The following is a 22,498-nucleotide window of genomic DNA, read 5'->3' as shown; positions in this document are numbered from 1 at the left end:
TTGCTTGTGCAGTTTCCAGCCAAAGCCATTCTGTTTTTGACTTAGCCCTGAATCCCCATACCGGTAACTGGATTTCCCCATACCGGTTACTGGACTATTTACATCGACCCCCCCCCCTTTACAAATTACCTCGACTAACCTGTACCACCCGCACATTGATTCGGTACCGGTTCCCCCTGTATGTAGCCTCGTTATTGTTATGTAAATGTATTGTGTTACCTTTTGATTGATTCGATTTTTTTTTACTTTAGTTTATTTAGTAAGTATTTTATTAACTCTATTTCTTGAACTGCATTGTTGGTTAAGCTCTTGTAAATAAGCATTTCACCGTAATGTCTACAGCTGCTGTATTCGGCGCATGTGACAAATACAATTTGATTTGATTGAATGTGGCCCGAGGTTATTAGGACAGTAAGTACACAGTGCAACCATGTATCCAGTAGATGGCACTATCTGCTTTTTGACCAATCAGCTAACCTCCCATCCCATGCGCTGAGTGTAGTTTGGTTGGATTGATTGAGTAACTAGCCAAGTGAATAAGTGTTATTTGAGAAAAAGTGTGTATGGTCAGTGTAGTATCTTGAATAGACCAACATATAATTGGAGGACACGGGATGTAATCTTTACTTGTCATTTATTAGGATTTGATTTACACCACTGTCTATCATGAAGACCAATACTCAACTACTGGCTCATCTATATTGCTCACAGAACGGTTACCAACCTAGGACCGGTGATAGCGCCGGTGAGCCAGCATAATTTATCACCATATAACAGTCAGAACAAAACACTTTAGCTTCATTTGATTTAGTGTGCCTGGTACAATTGGCACCAATGGAATGGTCCCAAAAGTGCAAACTCCAAATAAAAAACAAACCCACCTCAAATACTTTTTGACATATATTCACATTTTGACATGACCCAGACCCAGGTTTGGTATCATATTGGCAGGCAGTCCTCACTTTTGAATATAACAATTAATTTAAAGTCAGTGTTGCAGTGGCTGTCCAGAACAGTCTTAGCAGTCCAGTATTGAAGGTGTGGGCAATGGTAATTCAACCTAACTCGGGCAAATTCAAATCTTCAGAACGTTGCATACAGAAATGTAACCTGATTGGGTGATATTACCACAGACTATCCATAATGTTGACCAGATACTCAAGTGGCTACTCTAACAATTAAAATAAATGTCTTATAATATGGAAGGCAGTCGGGATGAGCCAAGATCAGGTGAGACCATTCTAACCAATGAGAGGGAAGATACGTATCCGAAGAACAGGAATAACTCTGATATAAAGTGTTTGTTTTTGCCGGGGTGTCACGTGTCCTACTTATATCTGTACACCCGTAACAACCTAACAATTACGACACACATTTTCGATTAAATAAGCCTCGCGTCACAATCAAGCCATTCAATTTTTTTGTAGACCAAATTCGACTCTCACTTTGATCTCCAAACTAAAACTCCAAACTAAAACTGGTAAGCGAAAAAAAACAAAAAAACATCGCCACCTACTGGAGAAGACATATTTCGCGCTCAGTTATCCCTCTAGCATCGCCTCTTTCTCACATACTATCGTTCTTCATTTTCAGCGGTCATTAATTTCTGTGCTTCTTCTAGCTAACCTTCTGAGATCATGCATCGACTTCAGCACTTGGCAAATAGATCATTGATTGCACGTGTTTTTGACCAGTCTCCAGCCCTTGTGCGGACAAAGGCTCGGGAAACCTCATGTTTAGTGCAATCCATACGATTCAAAACACAAGGACCCGTTGAACAGTATGGACAGAAGAGATTCAGTACAGCTGAGGCAACCGTGGTCTTGAGAGAGAATGGCAAGATACGAGAAAAGAGTCTGACCATGGACACCCTCAATCCCCAAGTGAAAGCGGTGGAGTACGCTGTAAGAGGACCCATTGTTACGAAGGCTGGTGACATCGAGAGAGGCTTACAACAGGTGACAGACAACACATTGCCTATCATTCTAACTAGCGAGGAAAGAAACCAATAGGTGAGCTTGCTACTAGCTCATGCTAACCAGCATTTACGGCAACTAGCAATTTACACAGCCGTAACGTTGGCACCCCCCCAGCAAACAAACTAGCTAAGATTAGTCATGGATATGTGCTCTCATGCTTTATATGATCAACTAAAATAGTGGACGACAGTTGGGGAAATGGAGGAGTAACGTTAGCTTACTAGCTAGTTTATATATAATTATGTGTGTAGCGTCTACCCTCAGTGCCGATACAATGTTGCATCATCCTCCTCGAGTCGCGATGCATCCATCCGCTTGTATGTGTGTGATAAGGAGCCAATCCTTGCTCAACCTTGGTGGTACCTCCTTGTGGACGTGGCAGTGATGAGCTTTGACAGGGGACCACCAGACAGTGAATTTCTCAATCTACCGTCCGGGATTTTTCTTTGTTTGATTTTGGAAACGGTCCTCTGCAAACCGGAATGTTGAATAACATTACATTTGAAGTTATTCTACCGGTTATCTGCGTAGTTGGTCCTTTTGCAGGTAGGACTTTGACTATCGAAAGGAAAGTCTTAACACAACTTTTCAAAGCACTGGTAGTCCGTTCAGATAACTACCACCTGAAGCATGCACACATTATGTAAATACTTGCATGCATACTTGCCAAACATGTACAGTGCTCATGTTTACATGGTTTTACGCCTGCTTCAAGTGGTATAATTCTGAACACAACTCGGTGCTTTGAAAAGTTGGTTTAATAATACTTTCCTATGGATGTATTGGCTCAAATTCCAACCTGCAAAAGGACCAACGACGCAGACAACCAGTAGAGTAAACTCATTTTATTATATTCAACATTTCGGCATAATAGGACCTGAGAGGTCCATTTCCAGAATCAAACACTCTGGAAAAAATGCTCTGATAAATGCCTTGAGGCCGATACGTAAAGCTTAATAAAGAACAATGATCGTGGCTTCTATTTTTTTCATGTTATTCAATTGTTACCATGCACCTGCAACAGAGATAGCTCAACTGTGCACGTGCCTTTTTGGATTCAGAATCAAACACAGAAAAATCCCAGAAGGCGCCATCTGATTCCCTGGCAATGACGAACTCAACCAAAGTTACTGGTAGCTAATCCTTAGCTCAACTGCTTTTCATGTACATGTTGTGCTGTTTAGTGATGCCTTTACATTAAAATCAGGCAAGGACCCCTTGTGATCCAGACTGTTGTGTGGGGTTGTTTAGGCTAGTTTACTTTAATGATGAAGATGAGCTACAACACAAAGATCCTTTTATTTACATGTAATTATATGACCTACAAGATCCGTGAACTGGAATTCATTCATTCAGACTGATGCTGTAACTGACCTATAGCCCACACTCCACTTGAACAAAAGCCAGTCTTCAAAATCTACTCCCACTACTCTTCTTTCACTTGAGTCTTACACTCACTTGTTTCTCTGTCATGTTGGATAAGTTGATTGATGTGTGCCTTGGGCAAAGGCAGTTCAACTAATAATAGCCCTGAAACAGGTGCCTTCCTAGGGGCTGGTAGGAGCACATGATCCTTGTACCACCCTGACATGTACAAGACCACACTAGGGTGGGTCGCTTTGTTATGTCCCCTGCATACTCTTGTCAAAATAGGATTTAGATACTGGGCCACCACAGGGGCATTAAAATGAAATTGTAGGACTACAGCACTTAGGTTAGGCTAATACATCATGTAAAGGATGGTGTCAATCAATGATGTACCCCCAGTATGCATAATCATGCAATGTATTTGCTCTTAGACCACAACCTTGACAGGAGTAATTATTTGATCCATCACTTGCTGTGACAACTCATCTAATATACTTTTCTGTCTTGTAGGCCTAAATCTGCCTCAACAGTTACAATGATAGAAAGAGTAGCCTACTTAGATCAACACTACACTGAACAAAAGATAAACGCAATGTGTAAAGTGCTGGTCCCATGTTTCATGAGCTGAAATAATGAAACCAGAAATGTTCCATTTGCACAAAAAGCTTATTTCTCTCAAACTGTGTGCACAAATTTGTTAAAATCCCTGTTAGTGAGGATTTCATCCGTCGTCAAGATAATCCATCCACCTGACAAGAAGCTGATTAAACAGCATGATCATTACACAGCTGCACCTTGTGATGGGGACAATAAAAGGCCATTCTAAAATGCCGTTTTGTCACACAACACAATGCCACAGATGTCTCAAGTTGAGGGAGCATGTATTTGGCATGCAGACTGCAGGAATGGCCATCAGAGCTGTTGCCAGAGAATTTAATGTTAATTTCTCTACTATAAGCCGCCTCCAACGTCATTTTAGAGAATTTGTCAGTACGTCAAACCGGCCTCACAACCGCATACCACGTGTAACCATGCCAGCCCAGGACCTCCACATCCAGCTTCTTCACCTGTGTGATTGTCTGAGACCAGACACCAGTCTGATTGGCTGGGCCTGGCTCCCCAGTGGGTCGGCCTGGCTCCCAAGTGGGTGGGCTTCATGGCTGCGCACATGCCGTCATGTGAAATCCATAGATTAAGGCCTAATGAATTTATTTCAATTGTCTGATTTCCTTATATGAACTGTAACTCAGCAAAATCTTTGAAATTGTTGCATTCATTGTTCAGTGTAGTTTTTCATATGTATTTTTATTGAACTATTTATTTATTTATTCATATGTGCAGAGGTATTTACAAAATTCAAATTTTCTCTCAACGTGAATCTAAATTGTACTTTTTTTCTCTCCAGGGTCAGAAACACCCCTTCACTGAGGTCATCAAAGCCAACATTGGAGATTCACATGCCATGGGGCAGAAGCCAATCACCTTTCTACGTCAGGTGAGGGGCAGGGATGGGTCAGGAAAAGTGTTGTCTTGCAAAGTCATATTTACATCACCTGTCCTACCACCACAACCACCACAAGGTCAAATAGACTTCTAATTCCATTATCACCCTCTCTAACTGGACTGTTGATTCGGTGATATTGCTAAGGAAATATTCTGTCAGGACGGCTATCTGTTTATTCCGAGTTACTAAATCAGTCATCCTTGGCTGGGCATCAGTTTGGCTGATGAGGCTGCACATCTACTGTTTTGTTTAGGCTACTATTTGCACTCTGAAACATTTAGAGGAACGTCCTCGGCTCATGGAGAGGTTGGAAATGGGATCACATTCATTAGTACATAATAATAAAGTAATTTCTTAACAGCAGCACAAAATGTGTTACCTATCTCTATCTGGTATTCTAGAAGAAATACCTCTATAAAAAAACATTAAGCATATTCCTACTCTACGTACTGTTGGATTCCACCCAGCAAATTTGTGTTGGATAGGCTATCTGCATGAGCACAGAGTATGGTCTCTTCTAGTGAAAGTGCACATTCCAGAGAAGGGGCTATATTATGTCCAGTCTTGTGCTCCACATTGTTATAGCAAGGGCTGGGCGGTATTGGATTAATTCGAATTTATGTTTTTGCAATGTCTTCCAAATGCCTATATCTCAAGAATTAAGTTTATTACATTTTTTTTATGAGCGCTTATGTCCACTTATTCTCACGTTGTCTTTTTGGTCTCGTCTCATTTGCTCCTTCTGTGCTGTGTGCAATGACTTGTAAGCTGTGCACCTTCCAATATACACAAACACACCAAACCCCTCCCCCCTGCCACTCACGTCAACAAAGATGAGAGATCACTTCTTCCTCTCTGACAAGCGGATTCAACTCGCTATTTGCATTTGAGGTTTGGTTCAACAGAATTGGTCAAATCAATTTTTATTTGTCACAACCGCCGAATACAACAGGTGTAGTAGACCTTACCGTGAAATTCTTACTTAGGAGCCGTTTCCCAGCAATGCAGAGTAAAAAAAATAAATGTAAGTAAGGAAACTGAAGGAAAAATGGACACCGAAACGCATTGAGACATTATTTTACTGTAATAGAGAAGTTAACCTTTCTAACGATGCCCTGTCTCAACTCTTCAAATTGTGCGCAGAGTAGACACTACTAAAACAAGAATATCACTGAACATTGATTCTGGAAAATGTATGCTCAATTTGTTGCGCGCGACATTGCAGTACCATGTACCGCTATAACTATTTTAGCCAAAGACTGTTATACTAGCTGTCTAGTATGTGTTTTGTAACTGTGCAATCAGCATAAAACACTAATTATATAAGGAATTGGCAACTCATTCTCATTCTGAGAATTCAAAACAGTTGGAGACAGACAGAAGGGTGTGTTCATAACGATTCAACTGTTCTACCTTGTTAGCAAGCAAATAGATCTAAGTTGACTAAACTTGAAATATAAAGATTAACTGGCTACTTACTCACTAGCATGTGGGCTTGTGCTTGAGATATTGTTTATGAGACCTGTGTTAATTTTCTATAATTCCTGCTGCGATAAGTGTTTTTTTTTTTATACATACACTTGACATATACACTTGACATATACATTTTACATACATGGTACTTTTTATACAGCAATCACATACCAATAATGCATTACCGAACATGAGCTCTTTAATACCACCCCTCAGCCACTCTCAGCCCATCCCATCTATCACCGTAGACCACCCTCATTTGGTGTCCATGTACCATGTTTTTCAATTGTGAATTTTGAACCTTTCTAAGCACATAGTATCCACAGATTGTGAGCTAAAGATGAAAACCTTTCCTACAAGTATTATTCCATTATTGATTGATTGACAATGGTTTTCCAAATCACCCAACACTGTTATTTGTAATGTTAATTTTAAGTGAATGTTGTAATTGTTTAACCATTTCTGAACCTGTGACCAGAAACAAGCTACATAGGGGCAATAACACAATTAACGATCTAGTGATTTTGTCTCTTCGCAGCAAAATCTACAGAGCTGAGATTGTTGTATGCCCCATACAGTGCATTCGGTAAGTATGCAGACCCCTTGACCTTTTCCACATTTTGTTGTTACAGCCTTATTCTAAAATGGATTAACTAAAACATTTTCCTCATCAATCTACACACAATACCCCATAATCACAAAGCGAAAACAGGTTTTTAGAAATGTTTGCAAATGTATTAAACATAAAAATAAATACCTTTATTTACATAAGTATTCAGACACTTAGACTCAAAATTGAGCTCAGGTACATACTGTTTCCATTGACCATACTTGAGATGTTTCTACAACTTGATTGGAATCCACCTGTGGTAAATTCAATCGATTGGACATGATCTGGAAAGGCACACACCTGTCTATATAAGGTCCCACAGTTGACAGTCCATGTCAGATCAAAAACCAAGCCATGGGGTCGAAGGAATTGGCCGTAGAGCTCCGAGACAGGATTGTGTTGAGGCACAGATCTGGGGAAGGGTACCAAACAATTTCTGCAGCATTGAAGGTCCCCAAGAGCACAGTGACCTCCATCAATCTTAAATGGAAGAAGTTTGGAACCACCAAGACTCTTCCTAGAGCTGGCCACCCGGCCAAAGTGATCAAGTAGGGGAGAAGGGCCATGGTCAGCAGGTGACCAAGAACCCGATGGTCACTCTGACAGAACTCCAGTGTTCCTTTGTGGAGATGGGAGAACCTTCTAGAAGGACAACCATCTCTGCAGCACTCCACCAATAAGGCCTTTTGGTAGAGTATCCAGACGGAAGCCACTCCTCATTAAATGGCACATGACAGTCCACTTGGAGTTTGCCAAAAGCCACTCTCAACCATGAGAAACACGATTCTCTGGTCAGATGATACCAAGATTGAACTCTTTGGCCTGAATGCCAAGTGTCACGTCTGGAGGAAACCTGGCACCATCCCTACGGTGAAGCATAGTGGTGGCAGTGTCATGCTGTGGGGATGTTTTTCAGCGGCAGGGACTGGGAAACTAGTCAGAATCAAGGGAAAGATGGAGCAAAGTACAGAGAGATCCTTGATGAAAACCTGCTACAGTGCACTCAGGACCTTAGACTGGGGCGAAGGTTCACCTTCCAACAGGACAACAACCCTAAGCACACAGCCAAAACAACGCAGGAGTGGCTTCGGGACAAGTCTCTGAATGTCCTTAAGTGGCCCAGCCAGAGCCAGAACTTTAACCTGATCCAACATCTCCGGAGAGACCTGAAAATAGCTTTGCAGCGACGCTGCCCATCCAACATGACAGAGCTTGAGAGGATCTGCAGAGAATAATGGGAGAAACTCCCAGAATACAGGTGTGCCAAGCTTGTAGCGTCATACCTATTAAGACTCGAGGGTGTAATCGCTGCCAAAGGTGCTTCAACAAAGTACTGAGTAAAGGGTCTGAATACTTATGTAAATGTGATATTTCAGTTTTTTTTTTTTTGTAATACATTTGCTGTTTTTGCTTTTCCATTATGGGGTATTGTGGGTAGATTGATTGGGGGTGTGTATATCAATTTTAGAATAAGACTGTAATGTAACAAAATGTTGTAAAAGTCACTGGTCTGAATACTTTCCTGAATGCATTGTGTATATATCCCGTGAATCGTCCATAAGTTTAGGCCATATCGCCCAGGGCTGCATTCGCCCTCAGGGCAGCTCACTTCAGATCTTCCATTATCATTAAAATAATAGCCCCAGTGCTTGAACTTGAACTATTCGGCTAGCTGTACCAGGAGGCCTGTTTTTTAAATGTTATATTGTTGAAGTACCGGTATGTGAAGTCTATATAGCCTAGTTTGAGTAGTTCTATAAAGCCTAACTCTGCACAGCCCATCTTACTTTGTCTCTAATAAACTTGTGTTGTCAGGTGGCTTGAAAGTAAATCTGTCAGTTGCCAATGACATTGTGTGCAGACCAGTGTGTCCATGGAACTGTCGTAAAACTTTCCATGTGATTCAGTAGCTTGTAAGGCAGCAAGCTTTGTTGATGCCAGTCAATGCCACTGCTATGTCACTGTCCAAGGTGACTTGTGTCCCTGGCCCCACTCCCCAGTATTTACTGCTCTGGAACCATAGAACCTGTGTGCTAATGTCATGCTGCCTATTTTACTGTGGTCAAAGGTTCTGCCCGAAATCTCATCTGCAAACATACTCTACACCATCTAGCAACTACACTGCAAACAAATAAACACAGAACAGATTGTGTAAATTACTTGTGGCTAGGCTACACTAGCCTTCTATTGACGGGTTGGCTAACAACGTCACGAAAATGATGCGCGCGCATTAATTGGTCCGGAAGCTGTGCGTTATGATTCTGAACAGTCAGATGGCAAGAAGCTGCCATGTGGGGAATTGTAGGAGGCATGTTTCAGCTAGTTTTATCTTGCTCTTGATGTCCTGTTTTGACTTATTTCATGTCGATGCTAATATGGCACAAATTCACTAGCTAGCTAACCAACAACTGTAACGATATATTTAGGACAAGTGCTCATTGTGCAAATTAATTTGTTTTCAATAAACATTGGAGACTAAATATAGTTTACAATATTGTCAACAATCTAAGTCAACCCCGTCTGTTTTGCACTATAGTTGCGTATGCATCGGTTTTGTTACTAAACAACCAACCCGACTATGTACTTCATATTGGTCAAATGGAAGGCCATTTTTAAGTGGCTTATTTTATGTCTGTCAATGTGTAAACCCATGAGTCCTCCCGATAGAATGGGTCATGTTCAGATGAGTGTTGTTGATTTGCTTTATTAATCACTTAAGAAATCCAGAAGCCATTCTCAGAGTGAAAGAACAATGTATTTTCCTCCTCCTCACATACTAGTCCTTACATGCAACAAAGGCTACTTTACTTACAGGAATCAGAAATTCCTTTAGAACTGTACAAGAGCAAACATGATTGTGTGGAAGGATAACTTCAGTAAAAATATGTTTTTCCTCCTGCTGGTTCACCTGGGATGCTTATGTAAAGCAATTTACATAATATGTCAAATAAATTGGCATATTAAATTGTGAAGGTGTCTGTGTGTCTTGATGGGGGTGAAGTTCACATTAACACCTCCTGTCTTTATGTTCAGGTGGTGGCTCTCTGCTCATTCCCAGAGCTGTTGGACAGCTCTGGTTTCCCGGAGGATGCCAAACAACGTGCCCGTCGCATTCTACAGGGCTGTGGGGGACAGAGCCTGGGTGTGTACTGTGTGCCTGTCTGTCTGAGTGCACTGCACTCACATTCATGTGTTGAAATAGCCTAATAATATAGCTTTAAATGCTGACCAAGTAGGAGCTTTGGTCTCCTGTGCACTGTTGTGTTCAGAATTGTCTCACTGACAAAGAACAGGATGCTAAGTTAAGCTCTAATGACGTTGTGGCCTGAAAAATGCAGAACCTAGCAGTGTTTTGGTTACAACAATATGCATTTGAAACATTCTTTCTGTGACCTACCGTTGCTGCAAGATATGCCTAATAGTTCATTTAAAACTGCATGGTACAGTGGAGCTAGAAAGTGTATGCAAGTGGAAGTTATCTAAGCTCTCATTTATTTCCTGAAACAGAACATAAAAACCAAATCCAGAGTTTATACCATATTGTGTGTGTTTTAACTCCAGGGTCGTACAGTGCCAGCCAGGGAGTGGACTGTATTCGGCAGGACATTGCTGTCTACATCGAGCAACGGGATAAGGGTGTGCCTGCCGACTGGGACAATATTTACCTCACCACCGGAGCTAGTGATGGCATCGTGGTAAGTCTTTAGTTCTTGACCCTTTCGAATAATCCTCTTACAAACAAAAGGGAGTTGGTTGGTATTTGTTTAATCTGAGCTGTCACTGAAAGTTAATTGGATTTATTAGGTATATTCATGTTTTTTCTCTCTCTTATAATCATTATCGTTTTCATTTGGGATGCTTTCCTACTAGTTGTTGATGTTGTGCAACGATATTCTCATCTGACCGTAGAGCATCTTGAAGATGCTGGTGTCGGGCCAGGGCCGGTCCAGGAGTGGTGTGATGATCCCCATCCCTCAGTACCCCCTGTACTCTGCAGCCATCTCTGAGATGGAGGCCGTTCAGATCAACTACTACCTGGACGAGGACAACTGCTGGGCCCTGGATATCAACGAGCTCCACAGAGCCTACCAGGCTGCCAAGGAGCACTGTCACCCCAGAGTCATCTGCATCATCAATCCAGGAAACCCTACCGGTGGGTCTTGCCAGCCAGAACAATGAGATTAGGCTCTTTATGTAATGTGACTGTTCAGTGTTCAACACATCAAAGACCAGTATCACACACATCAAAGACCGGTATCACACACATCAAAGACCGGTATCACACACATCAAAGACCAGTATCACACACATCAAAGACCAGTATCACACACATCAAAGACCAGTATCACACACATCAAAGACCAGTATCACACACATCAAAGACCGGTATCACACACATCAAAGACCGGTATCACACACATCAAAGACCGGTATCACACACATCAAAGACCGGTATCACACACACATCAAAGACCGGTATCACACACACATCAAAGACCGGTATCACACACATCAAAGACCGGTATCACACACATCCAAGACCGGTGTCTACCGCATCCAAGTCCGGTGTCTACCGCATCCAAGTCCGGTGTCTACGGCATCCAAGACCGGTGTCTACGGCATCCAAGACCGGTGTCTACGGCATCCAAGACCGGTGTCTACGGCATCCAAGACCGGTGTCTACGGCATCCAAGACCGGTGTCTACGGCATCCAAGACCGGTGTCTACGGCATCCAAGACCGGTGTCTACGGCATCCAAGACCGGTGTCTACGGCATCCAAGACCGGTGTCTACGGCATCCAAGACCGGTGTCTACGGCATCCAAGACCGGTGTCTACGGCATCCAAGACCGGTGTCTACCGCATCCAAGACCGGTGTCTACCGCATCCAAGACCGGTGTCTACCACACCAAAGGCCAGAGTCCACCACACCAAAGACCAGCATCCAACATATCCAAGCATGATCATCTCAAATCTATATGTTGCAAATGTTTACCATGTCCCATAAGGCTAATAAGCATGATGATTAACTTTAAGAGGTAGCTATGTTGATACTGTACCACCATTGAAACAAGCAGGCCAAGGGTCATGATGTCAGGTTGTGTAAGATGTTATATGTGGAACCCCCTCTACTCTGCTGTGTCATGTAGGGTAGCTGATGGGTGTCTATAGCCTGCATAGGAAACGGGATCTGTTTTCACAAGTTGACGTTAGGGTAAGGAATTGGACTCCCTCTTACAATAGCTGTAACTTAACAGTATGCCTGACACCTAACTTGAAGTCTTCCTGACTTCAAAGTCTGGAAAGGCTCCATAATGTTGTAGGCAAGATGTGTTGATAATGAAGGGGGCTGTGCTTTTTTTTTTACTGATTGTTTCGCCTCTTTCTCACTCAAACACCAACATTAACAGCCACACAATCAAAGCTCAAGCCAACTTATGTGTGAATACTGCACTAAGAAGGGGCTCCTGTCCAGACCAGTGTGTCACAGTTCTCCCTCGCTGTGTACCACGTAAATCGCATCCGGCAGGCTAGTAACCGTCCGTGAAGCAATACTGTGGTCCTCTGGCTTCCAGCTGCCTCCAGAATGCAGTACATACTGTCTTTGTAGTCATGGCGTCCCCTGTACAGATGGAAGGCCCATGTAGAGTTTCCCATGTTCTCAATTTCAGCACCTGTGGTGACTGCTCTCCCTCCCCTCTTCTCTCCTTTCTTTCACTCTGGCAATATCCAGGTCAAGTGCAGAGTAAGAAGTGCATCGAGGAAGTCCTCCACTTTGCCTACGAGGAGAATCTGTTTGTTATGTCCGATGAGGTAATTGTTTGCTGTTTCCAACTACCATGGTGTATTGAACTGAATGGACACTGACTATTTCTCTACTTTTCCAGTCCTATGAGAAGTATCAATTCTCCGTTGATGTAATCCTCCTATGTGTGTGTCCAGGTGTATCAGGACAACGTGTACTCCCCAGACTGTCAGTTCCACTCCTTTAAGAAGGTGCTCTATGAGATGGGCCCAGAGTACTTCAACACTGTCGAGCTGGCCTCATTTCACTCCACCTCCAAAGGCTACTCGGGAGAGTGAGTATTCACATCCACGTGCCCCTCGCACAGGGTCACTATTTCCCCCCAAAGTACCCTTAAAACACCACACGTTGTCTGTGCTCACTCTGAATTCTCTGTCTGACCCCCATAAGTAGTCACTGACGTACATTACACTTTCCTATGTATCCATAACAGGATGTCCAGCTCGTATTGCGCCTTAGTCTCATGTATTTGATCTACAAGAACACTATAAAATGTTAGCCTTTGTGTTAGTACGCCATGTTGCCCTGGGAAACAGGTCCATGCTGTGCTTTAGCCAACTCCTCTGATTTGCGTTGTCATGCGTGTATAAATGTCAGACGGGTTGGCTAAAATCACAAGGCTACCAGGCCCCCCTCCAAAACAAATTATGCCCTTGGAATGCAGACTGACTGGCTGATGGGATTATTTTTGCCATGGTTGATTTGATCTGGGATAAAGTCCAGTTTGGTTCTATTGCGTGTGACTGTGAACCCAACACTAACGCTCCCCTCTCCTCTGTCCTCCTCCCCTACAGGTGTGGGTTTAGAGGGGGCTATATGGAGGTTCTCAACCTCGACCTGGAGGTCAAGGCCCAGCTGGTTAAGCTGCTTTCTGTTAGACTGTGTCCCCCTGTCTCTGGACAGGCTGCCATGGATGTTATCGTCAACCCTCCTCTGCCACACGAACCCTCCTATCTCCAGTTCCACAAGGTCTGTCATTCAATGTGGTGGTGGGGGGTTAATTTGTTAGTATTCCGTTTTGATTGCCATCCAAGACCGATGTCTGACCTCCTGTGTTGTGTATGCGTGTTGTCTTCCAGGAGAAGAGTGCTGTGCTTGGAGCTCTGGCTGAGAAGGCCCAGATGACTGAGCAAATCCTCAACACGGTGCCTGGGATCAAATGTAACCCTGTGCAGGGAGCCATGTACGCCTTCCCACGCATCTTCATCCCCCCACGAGCTGTGGAGGAAGCCACGGTCTGTTCACCTAACACCCATCTAGAAACCTACTGCTGAAATGTGATTCCGTTCTACAACCATTAGTGAATTTGTCACTTCTCAACATACGCATAAAACTTGCATGGTGTAGGTACTGTGCAGCTGACAACAAATTGGCATTGGCATATAATTATATGCCTCCATACCCAAAACTAGAAAAACAGGTTTTTAAGTGTGTCTCTCTTCTGCAGTCCCTGGGAATGTCTCCTGACATGATGTACTGTCTGAGACTGCTTGAGGAGACTGGCATCTGCCTCGTTCCAGGCAGTGGCTTCGGCCAGAGGGAAGGGACGTATCACTTCAGGTAACTGTTCAACTAGTGGAAACATTGCGTCATACATTTACAAAGACATAATAATTTAGAGAAGCCTTTCAGAAAGATTGTCTGTGACGACAGTGTTTTGTTAGTCCTGATTCACCAGTTGGATTCAAATCCATTTGTGACAGTAGCTAGTGACCTACAGTTGAAGTCGGGAGTTTACATACACTTAGGTTGGAGTCATTAAAAGTCATTTTTCAACCACTCCACAAATTTCTTGTTAACAAACTATAGTTTTGGCAAGTCGGTTAGGACATCTATTTGTGCATGACACAAGTAATTTTTCCAACAATTGTTTACAAAATAAGTTTACATACACTAAGTTGACTCTGCCTTTAAACAGCTTGGAAAATTCCAGAAAATGTCATGGCTTTAGAAGCTTCGGATAGGCTAATTGACATAATTTGAGTCAATTGGAGGTGTGCCTGTGGATGTATTTCAAGGCCTACTTTCAAACTCAGTGCCTCTTTGCTTGACATCATAGGGAAATCAAAAGAAATCAGCCAAAACCTCAGAAAAAAATTGTAGACCTCCACAAGTCTGGTTATTCCTTGGGAGCAATTTCCAAACGCCTGAAGGTACCACGTTCATCTGTACAAACAATAGTGTAACAGTATAACTTTAGTACGTCCCCTCGCCCCGACACGGGCGCGAACCAGGGACCCTCTGCACACATCAACAACTGACACCCACGAAGCGTCGTTACCCATCGCTCCACAAAAGCCGCGGCCATTGCAGAGCCTACTAATAGGTTAAACCTACTAATAGGTTTCAGAGCAAGTGACGTAACTGATTGAAACGCTACTAGCGCGTACCCGCTAACTAGCTAGCCATTTCACATCCGTTACAATAGCACGCAAGTACAAACACCATGGGACCACGCAGCCATCATACCGCTCAGGAAGGAGACGCGTTCTATCTCATAGAGATGAACGTACTTTGGTGAAAAAAGTGCAAATCAATCCCAGAACAACAGCAAAGGACCTTGTGAAGATGCTGGAGGAAACAGGTACAAAAGTATATATATCCACAGTAAAACAAGTCCTATATCGACATAACCTGAAAGGCCGTTCAGCAAGGAAGAAGCCACTGCGCCAAAACCTCCATTAAAAAAGCCAGACTACGGTTTTCAACTGCAAATTGGGACAAATATCGTACTTTTTGGAGAAATTACCTCTGGTCTGATGAAACAAAATGGAACTGTTTGGCCGTAATGACCATCATTATGTTTGGAGGAAAAAGGGGGAAGCTTGCAAGCCGAAGAACACCATCCCAACCGTGATGCACGGGGGTGGCAGCATCATGTTGTGGGGGTGCTTTGCTGCAAGAGGGACTGGTGCACTTCACAAAATAGATGGTGTCATGAGGAGAGAAAATGATGTGGATATATTGAAGCAACATCTCAAGACATCAGTCAGGAAGTGAAAGCTTGGTCGCAAATGGGTCTTCCAAATGGACAATGACCCCAAGAATACTTCCAAAGTTGTGGCAAAATGGCTTAAGAACAACATATTCAAGGTATTGGAGTGGCCATCGCAAAGCCCTGACCTCAATCCTATAAAAAATTTGTCGGCAGAATTGAAAAGGCGTGTGCGAGCAAGGAGGCCTACAAACCTGACTCTGTTACACCAGCTCTGTCAGGAGGAATGGGCCAAAATTCACCCAACTTATTGTGGGAAGCTTGTGGAAGGCTACCCGACACGTTTGACCCAGGTTAAACAATTTAAAGGCAATACACTCAATTAGTATTTGGTATCATGTAAACTTCTGACCCACTGGGAATGTGATTAAAGAAATAAAAGCTGAAATAAATCATTCTCTACTATTATTCTGACATTTCACATTCTTAAAATAAAGTGGTGATCCTAACGGACATAAGACGGAATTTTTACTAGGATTAAATGTCAAGAATTGTGGAAAAACTGAGTTTAAATGTATTTGGCTAAGGTGTATGTAAACTTCTGACTTAAACTGTACATTGACGCATTGAAACCTAACCATTACAGTGCCACGTCTACCAGGCTCAAATTGGTCAGGCACTGACATCTCGCTTGCATAAGTAAACTAAAAAGATTTAACTGAGCTGGAAGTTGCAAATATTACAGTAGCCGGAGAGGAGCTAACTGAATAGCTGGCCTCCTTTCATTCCAGCTCTATTTTTATATCTTACAGATGAGATGCTGTGTTTACTTTGCATTGATCTCTTCCTCCCTGTCTGTCTTTTGCCCGCTAAGTAATCTCTCATGGAGAGATTTACGTGTAACAACATTCACGAGAATTTAACTTCTGGGTATCTGAGATGACCTGACCCACTATGTTGTTTTACATATGATTTCCCCCTAGAATGACCATTCTGCCAACGACAGAGAAGCTGAAGATGCTCTTGGAGAAGCTCCGGGATTTCCACATCAAGTTTCTGAAGGAGTACGCGTCATTGGAGGAACCAAAGAGATCAGAGGATGACACACGGGACGCTATGAAACAGTTCAGATAGTTTGAGAATGTTTAACAAACAAAAACAGCATTTGCAGAGGTATCGACTAACATAATGTAAAGTAAAAAAGTAACCCCTTTTATACTCTACTAGTGTAACCTATGATTGCTTGAAATTTTATCTGATTTTAGTAACAGTACTTGTTTGAGAGACATTTGTGCCTTTGTCAGAAGAGGTAAAAGTGTGGGGAGAAACGATGCCGTCTGTACAGAGATGTTAAAGGGGCAATCTGCAGTTGCTACATACATTTTAGGACTTGTAAATTAAATTGTAGTTCAATGTACCCATTGATTCTTGAAGAATACAACTTAGAAATGCCTCATAAGCTGTCGTACCCCATCAGAACCCAAAATATAAGCGTTTGTAAATGTAAACAAACATTTATATAGCCTGGTTAAACATGGTTCAAACTGTAATGTTGATATCATGGATGATCAGTCCTTGCATCCATAGCTCTGGCTATGAATTTGGTTACAATTCTCCAGTCCGATCCCTCAGATTTCTATTGAAACTGGCAGTGAGGACGTTTTATTGTAACTACTGCTGATTGCCCCTTTAACACTAAAGCAATGTACATTGTGATGTACGCAAAGGTGCTCCATTATAGAGGATGCACTGGGGAATTTTTTTCCAGCACTCCGTTTTGTTGTTTTTGTGCCCGCAAAGTTATTTACACTGTTTTGTATTTTCTACCTGTCTTGAGGCTTTTCTGTCTCCTTAGAGGCATTTTGTGTAGAGATCTACACTATGGGGCACTGTAAGTGCAAATATTATCTTAGAACCAGCTGTACTTTTCCATGTGCCAAATGGAACTGGGGAACAGAGGTTGTTTATGTAGGTCATGGACTCTGGACAATGAGTACTGCTACATCAGCTCTTTCTGGTCTGAAAAAACAGCAGAGAAGGATTCTCCTAACCATTTATAACAACATCCTATCTCTCCAAGTCATAAAGCTTTGAGCCTGCATAGCTCCCTGTTGGGCACATGTTTACCCATATAGTACCTGTCTAGCATGACACTGATCTGAGGTGTCAGATGCACTTGGAGAGTTTTTTTTCGAGGGGTGTGTGTGTGTGTCTGTACTCTATGCCTAGTTGCAGTATTATGTGCTTGTTATGGAAAGAAATGCAATTGTTTGTGGGCTACTTTTAGATGAGCTTAAAGGTCAAACCAAGGGAAATGTAGGTTCTGATAATTCTGTATATCGACGTGTGCCCTTATTAGGCAATTTATTGCATAGATAGTTTACGCTTTTTACTGACAGTGGCTTTATGTCTTTCATTCACATTTGTATCACAACTATGAAAGAGAAAGGGAGTACGGTTACATCTCAGACGATGGAGATGGTGGGTTGAATGCATATTAGTGTTTTTGTTTGTAAAATGTTTTTGGGATCCTTCTGCCTGTGTCTCTTTCTGCACACTGCGAGCGGGAGGAAATGTCATTGTTAAGTGGAACACCATCTATTTTGTGAAGTGCACAATTTCCTTTTTTAGGTTGGAGATGAGCATAGTGACCCACACAAGGCAGTCTAAAAGCTTCAGTCCAATGAGTTCAGCCAGCCGATGAACTGTTATTCTCTGATACCGTATCATCTCATCTCTATTTTTGTATGCAGTTTAATGCTGAATGAAGTGTTTAAGCATTAACGTAAGCTCGGGAGCCATTCAATGTATGAAACTCTTGACTGACCTCAACATGAATGTTTTTAACCATTTGACTGCAATGAGGTGTAATTTACATTGAGTGACTTTTGAGAATGTCAACAAACAAAACAAATTAATACTATGACATTTTTAAAAATGCACATTTTCTGCTAAATGTCTTCATTTGTGTGCCTGCTTTCTATTCAACATTCTTTCTTCGTGAGCTGAAGGTTAACTGGAAAAGGTTTTGGGTTCAACATCGATGTGCTTATAAATATCACGTTTCTAACTGAAATAAGACTTAACCCCAGTTTTTGCTTGTTTATGTTTTGGATATATATATATTTTTTATCCAGATTTCGATTTCTTACTTTGTTATTTCTGTTGTGTTTTGTACAATAAATACTTTTTAGATCCATTTTGAGAGATGATTCAAATTTCATTTTTTTTTTTACACAGGCAGCCCAATACTGATATTTGTTTCATTGACACAAACAACTGGATTTGTTATCCCTTTCATGCCCTGCCTCCAGTCCACTTACTGATATCTGAACGAGAGCCTCATTGAAATTGCAACAAGCGGTTCTGTGAAAATTGAATTTAATCAGAAGCCACTGCCATATTTCTGGATTGGGCTGCGCTCAGAGTATCCTGCCTTTGGCAAATCGTGCTGTTAAGACACTGATCAGATCAGCTCTGAAAAAGATCTGATGTGATTGGTCAAAATACAAATTAGTGGGGGAAAAAATATCAGAATTGGGCTGCCTATGTAAATGCATAAATGCTCTGAAGAAGATATATCCACAGATTCAGTTTCATGCAATATGAACTGAATTAAATGATTGTACTTGGGGAAACTACTGAATCTAATATTTAGCCTTTTACCCAATTATCAGAAACTACAATGACACAGTTCAACAATAAACGGTCTATCCTCTAATACAGGAGGACAATTTGCTCTCCACCAGTCATTGAATAACTGCATATCACACTTCCACCTGAGTGCTGAACTGTTCATAAATCTTAAACTTGGCCATCTTTTAAATTAATATTAGGTTGACTCACAGGACAAGGGTGCAGTTTTCTCCTAGCCCAGCACTAATGGTTAGTGAGTTGAGTTATTAGTGGTGGATTCTAGGGTCAATTTGAGGTCAATTGACTGGTCAGGAACACCTGGTGTCCTGAAGGTTATAAATCAGCGTTCAGGTGATGCGGCGGCAGGGGAAGAAGGCACACGGTTGAAACCATGGCACCAAGAAGGATAAGGAAAGTCAGCAATCATGCAGAAGGACACACAGATGGTCAATTTAGCAAGGAGATGCGCCAAAAGCAAGGGGCACTTTTTATTCAGCAGTTCGAGAAAGAAGGTTATTAATTTTAATTAGGCCCATCTCTACCGTCAGTTTTCCATGTTCCTCAAATTAACTGAATTCACTATGTTCTCCCTTTACAGCACAAGAACGTATAAACGAGATGGAGGAAAAATTGGAGCAGAATCTTGCAACAGTAGATCGGGTTTTCAAAGTGGAATTGATGAAAATGCCACCTGCGCTTCAAAAAACCGTGATGATAGATTTAATAAATGGTGCGGTTTTCAAATGTATTTTAAATGTTATTTGGAATACATACATGTTGACTTTATTTCGTTTTTTCCCACCTTTTTTCCTAGCGGATGACATTTCGGCAGGTAATGTCACCATCGCCATAAAGGTAGGCATAAACATTCATTATCAGACAGGTTGTAAATGGCTGCCTCCTTGTGGCTTACTGTAGAAATGTCAGAATCTAACGTTTTTTTTTACAGACCGAATCACCCGAGATACACCAGCCTCTCACAAGGAAGGTCAGTAAAGGTAATGGTTTATTTCTTCCGTTAATTAACTTAAATGCACGAACTTGCCATTAAAGATTTTTTTTCGTTTTTCTGTAGTCAAAGTAAGTGAAGGTGCATCGTCTCATAAAAGGAAGACTACAACAGAACCATCAAAGGTAGCTAGCAATTCAATTTAAAGGGCCTTATTATCATGGGAAACATATTGTAATGAAATAGCAGGGAACAGGTCTCGAACCCTCGACCTTCTAGCCCGAAGTCCAGCGCGCACAGTCGATATCCGTGTTTATAAACCCCGGGTCGTTATAGTATATTTACTTTGCAAAAGCACGTGACAGGAATAAAAAACGAAATAAACAAGCAAAAATGAACAGTAAACATTACTCACAATTTTCAAATGGTTACATTTCAAATGTCATATGGCTATGTACAGTGTTATAACGAAGCAATATTCAACCACTGTACTATCTGGTTAAGGAACTCTTCTCTCGGTTAATCTCTCTGTAGGTGATGGCTTTGTTATGTAAGGTTTGTGAATCCCTTATTTTAAGGTAGTTATAAAATGTAACGGGTATCGGCCTAATTCTGCTCTGCATGCATTGTTTTTACTTGTACACCCATGTTTTGCAGAGTTTCAATTTGGTGTTTGTCCAATTTGTGATTTGTTGGTTGGTGAGTGGATCCCAGACCTTACAACCATAAAGGGCAATAGGTTCTATAACCGATTCAAGTATTTTTTTTGCCAGATCGTAATTGGGACGTTGAATTGTATGTTCCTTTTGTTGGTGTAGAAGGCCCTTGCTGCCTTGTCTCAGATCATTCACAGCATTGTGGAAGTTAGCTGTGGTGCTGATGTTTAGGCCGAGGTAGGTATAGTTTAGCTCCCACTTTATTTGCATGGCATTAGGCCAATGTGTGATTGGGAACAGAGCAGGCATTTCCCTTAAATTTATTAAATTGTATATTTTCATTCTTCTAAAGGGTTCCAAGAAAGCCAGATCACTTGCCAATGGCTCAAGCACTGGAAGCCTACGGTAAATCTCCCTATATATATTATCAGTCCTGGTGAGCAACCGGGTGGTTGCTAGTTTTGTTCCAGTCCACCACTCAAACACCCTATTGAACTAATTCACTAGCGTTAGCTGAAACGCCCTCTTCTGGTTGATTTTGCTCTTGCAGGTGTGCCACATCCACAAGTACTAAAAGAACCAAAACTCGCATTGCCAAAATCAGTGATCAATCTCCACTGACTGGGACGAAACACAGGTTTGTCTTCACTTATCACAATCCCTTGTGAAAAAAAAGATTGCAGCCAGAGTACAGTTTTTTTATTTTAGTTTTATTTTATTTTACCGTTATTTTACCAGGTAAGTTGACTGAGAACACGTTCTCATTTGCAGCAACGACCTGGGGAGTAGTTACAGGGGAGAGGAGGGGGATGAATGAGCCAATTGTAAACTGGGGATTATTAGGTGACCATGATGGTTTGAGGGCCAGATTGGGAATTTATTTATTTATTTATTATTCTGCAATTACTGGGTCCAAAATACCATTTGAGTCAACTGCATTTACTGCACTTTCACTAGTTTCAAAACTGCTCTCAAGGGATGTCTGAGTTCATCAAATTAATTCTGTCCCAAATTCTCCTTGTTTTCTAGATCTGTTTTGCGGTCAGCCAGTGATGACCACCTGTATTGCTCCCTGTCTGGATTGTCTCCACATGTAATGATCTCTACATCCCATGGAGAGGTAACTTTTCATATTGAGGTTGTTGGGCTTCAAATTATTTCAAGCAGTCTAAACTAGTCACATTTTCTCCCAAGACTTTGTGCCTCTCGGATGATACTGTTGAAGATGTCGACATCGGGTTACTGGATGATATGGCCGTTCTCCAGATGCAGAAGTTGATGGTAAAATATATTCTGTTCATTTCTCATATTGAAATGAACAATTTATCCCCTACAATTAATTCTGACATTTTTTCTCATTTAGAAACTGATGGACTACCTTTTCAACAAAGTCAAAGCGAATCAGCCTATGAATGAGACTGTGCAATGATACCAAGACATCTAACATTGTTCCACTAATGCCACCTATGCATGTTTTACTTTCAAATTAAAAGTTTATTCAATAAATAGTTCTGTATTTGTATATTCATGTTCACTGGCTGGTGAGAAATATATAGCCCCACAAAGTTGGTGGTTGCGCGCAT

At 41.8% G+C, this 22,498-nt stretch overlaps 2 protein-coding genes across 5 annotated transcripts; both read left to right on the top strand.

Moving 5' to 3' along the window:
• Window positions 1-1,307: 1,307 nt before the first annotated feature.
• LOC129854151 (alanine aminotransferase 2-like) lies at window positions 1,308-18,873 on the top strand. 3 transcript variants are annotated; one of them, XM_055920912.1, is made up of 11 exons: window positions 1,308-1,958; window positions 4,753-4,842; window positions 9,968-10,076; window positions 10,496-10,629; window positions 10,844-11,087; window positions 12,668-12,747; window positions 12,877-13,013; window positions 13,534-13,708; window positions 13,819-13,974; window positions 14,187-14,299; window positions 16,658-18,873. In XM_055920912.1, exons 1-11 carry the CDS (start codon window positions 1,638-1,640, stop codon window positions 16,806-16,808), a joined length of 1,710 nt encoding a protein of 569 aa, XP_055776887.1. In that variant the 5' UTR covers window positions 1,308-1,637; the 3' UTR covers window positions 16,809-18,873. The 3 variants fall into 3 exon arrangements, with proteins under 3 accessions (XP_055776887.1, XP_055776888.1, XP_055776889.1); XM_055920913.1 differs by having other exon boundaries at window positions 1,924-2,012; XM_055920914.1 differs by lacking the exon at window positions 1,308-1,958 and adding an exon at window positions 2,831-3,112.
• A 776-nt stretch (window positions 18,874-19,649) lies between these two features.
• On the top strand, window positions 19,650-22,423 carry LOC129854155 (borealin-2-like). 2 transcript variants are annotated; one of them, XM_055920920.1, is made up of 10 exons: window positions 19,650-19,822; window positions 19,909-20,040; window positions 20,125-20,165; window positions 20,260-20,308; window positions 20,386-20,444; window positions 21,268-21,320; window positions 21,466-21,552; window positions 21,945-22,035; window positions 22,110-22,196; window positions 22,279-22,423. In XM_055920920.1, exons 1-10 carry the CDS (start codon window positions 19,702-19,704, stop codon window positions 22,342-22,344), a joined length of 786 nt encoding a protein of 261 aa, XP_055776895.1. In that variant the 5' UTR covers window positions 19,650-19,701; the 3' UTR covers window positions 22,345-22,423. The 2 variants fall into 2 exon arrangements, with proteins under 2 accessions (XP_055776895.1, XP_055776896.1); XM_055920921.1 differs by lacking the exon at window positions 20,386-20,444 and having other exon boundaries at window positions 20,260-20,298.
• Window positions 22,424-22,498: the final 75 nt, after the last annotated feature.

Source organism: Salvelinus fontinalis, chromosome 4, assembly GCF_029448725.1.
Source record: "Salvelinus fontinalis isolate EN_2023a chromosome 4, ASM2944872v1, whole genome shotgun sequence".
Taxonomy (NCBI): domain Eukaryota; kingdom Metazoa; phylum Chordata; class Actinopteri; order Salmoniformes; family Salmonidae; genus Salvelinus; species Salvelinus fontinalis.
The sequence above is the reverse complement of the archived record's forward strand: the minus strand, read 5'-3'. Positions and strand labels throughout refer to the sequence as shown.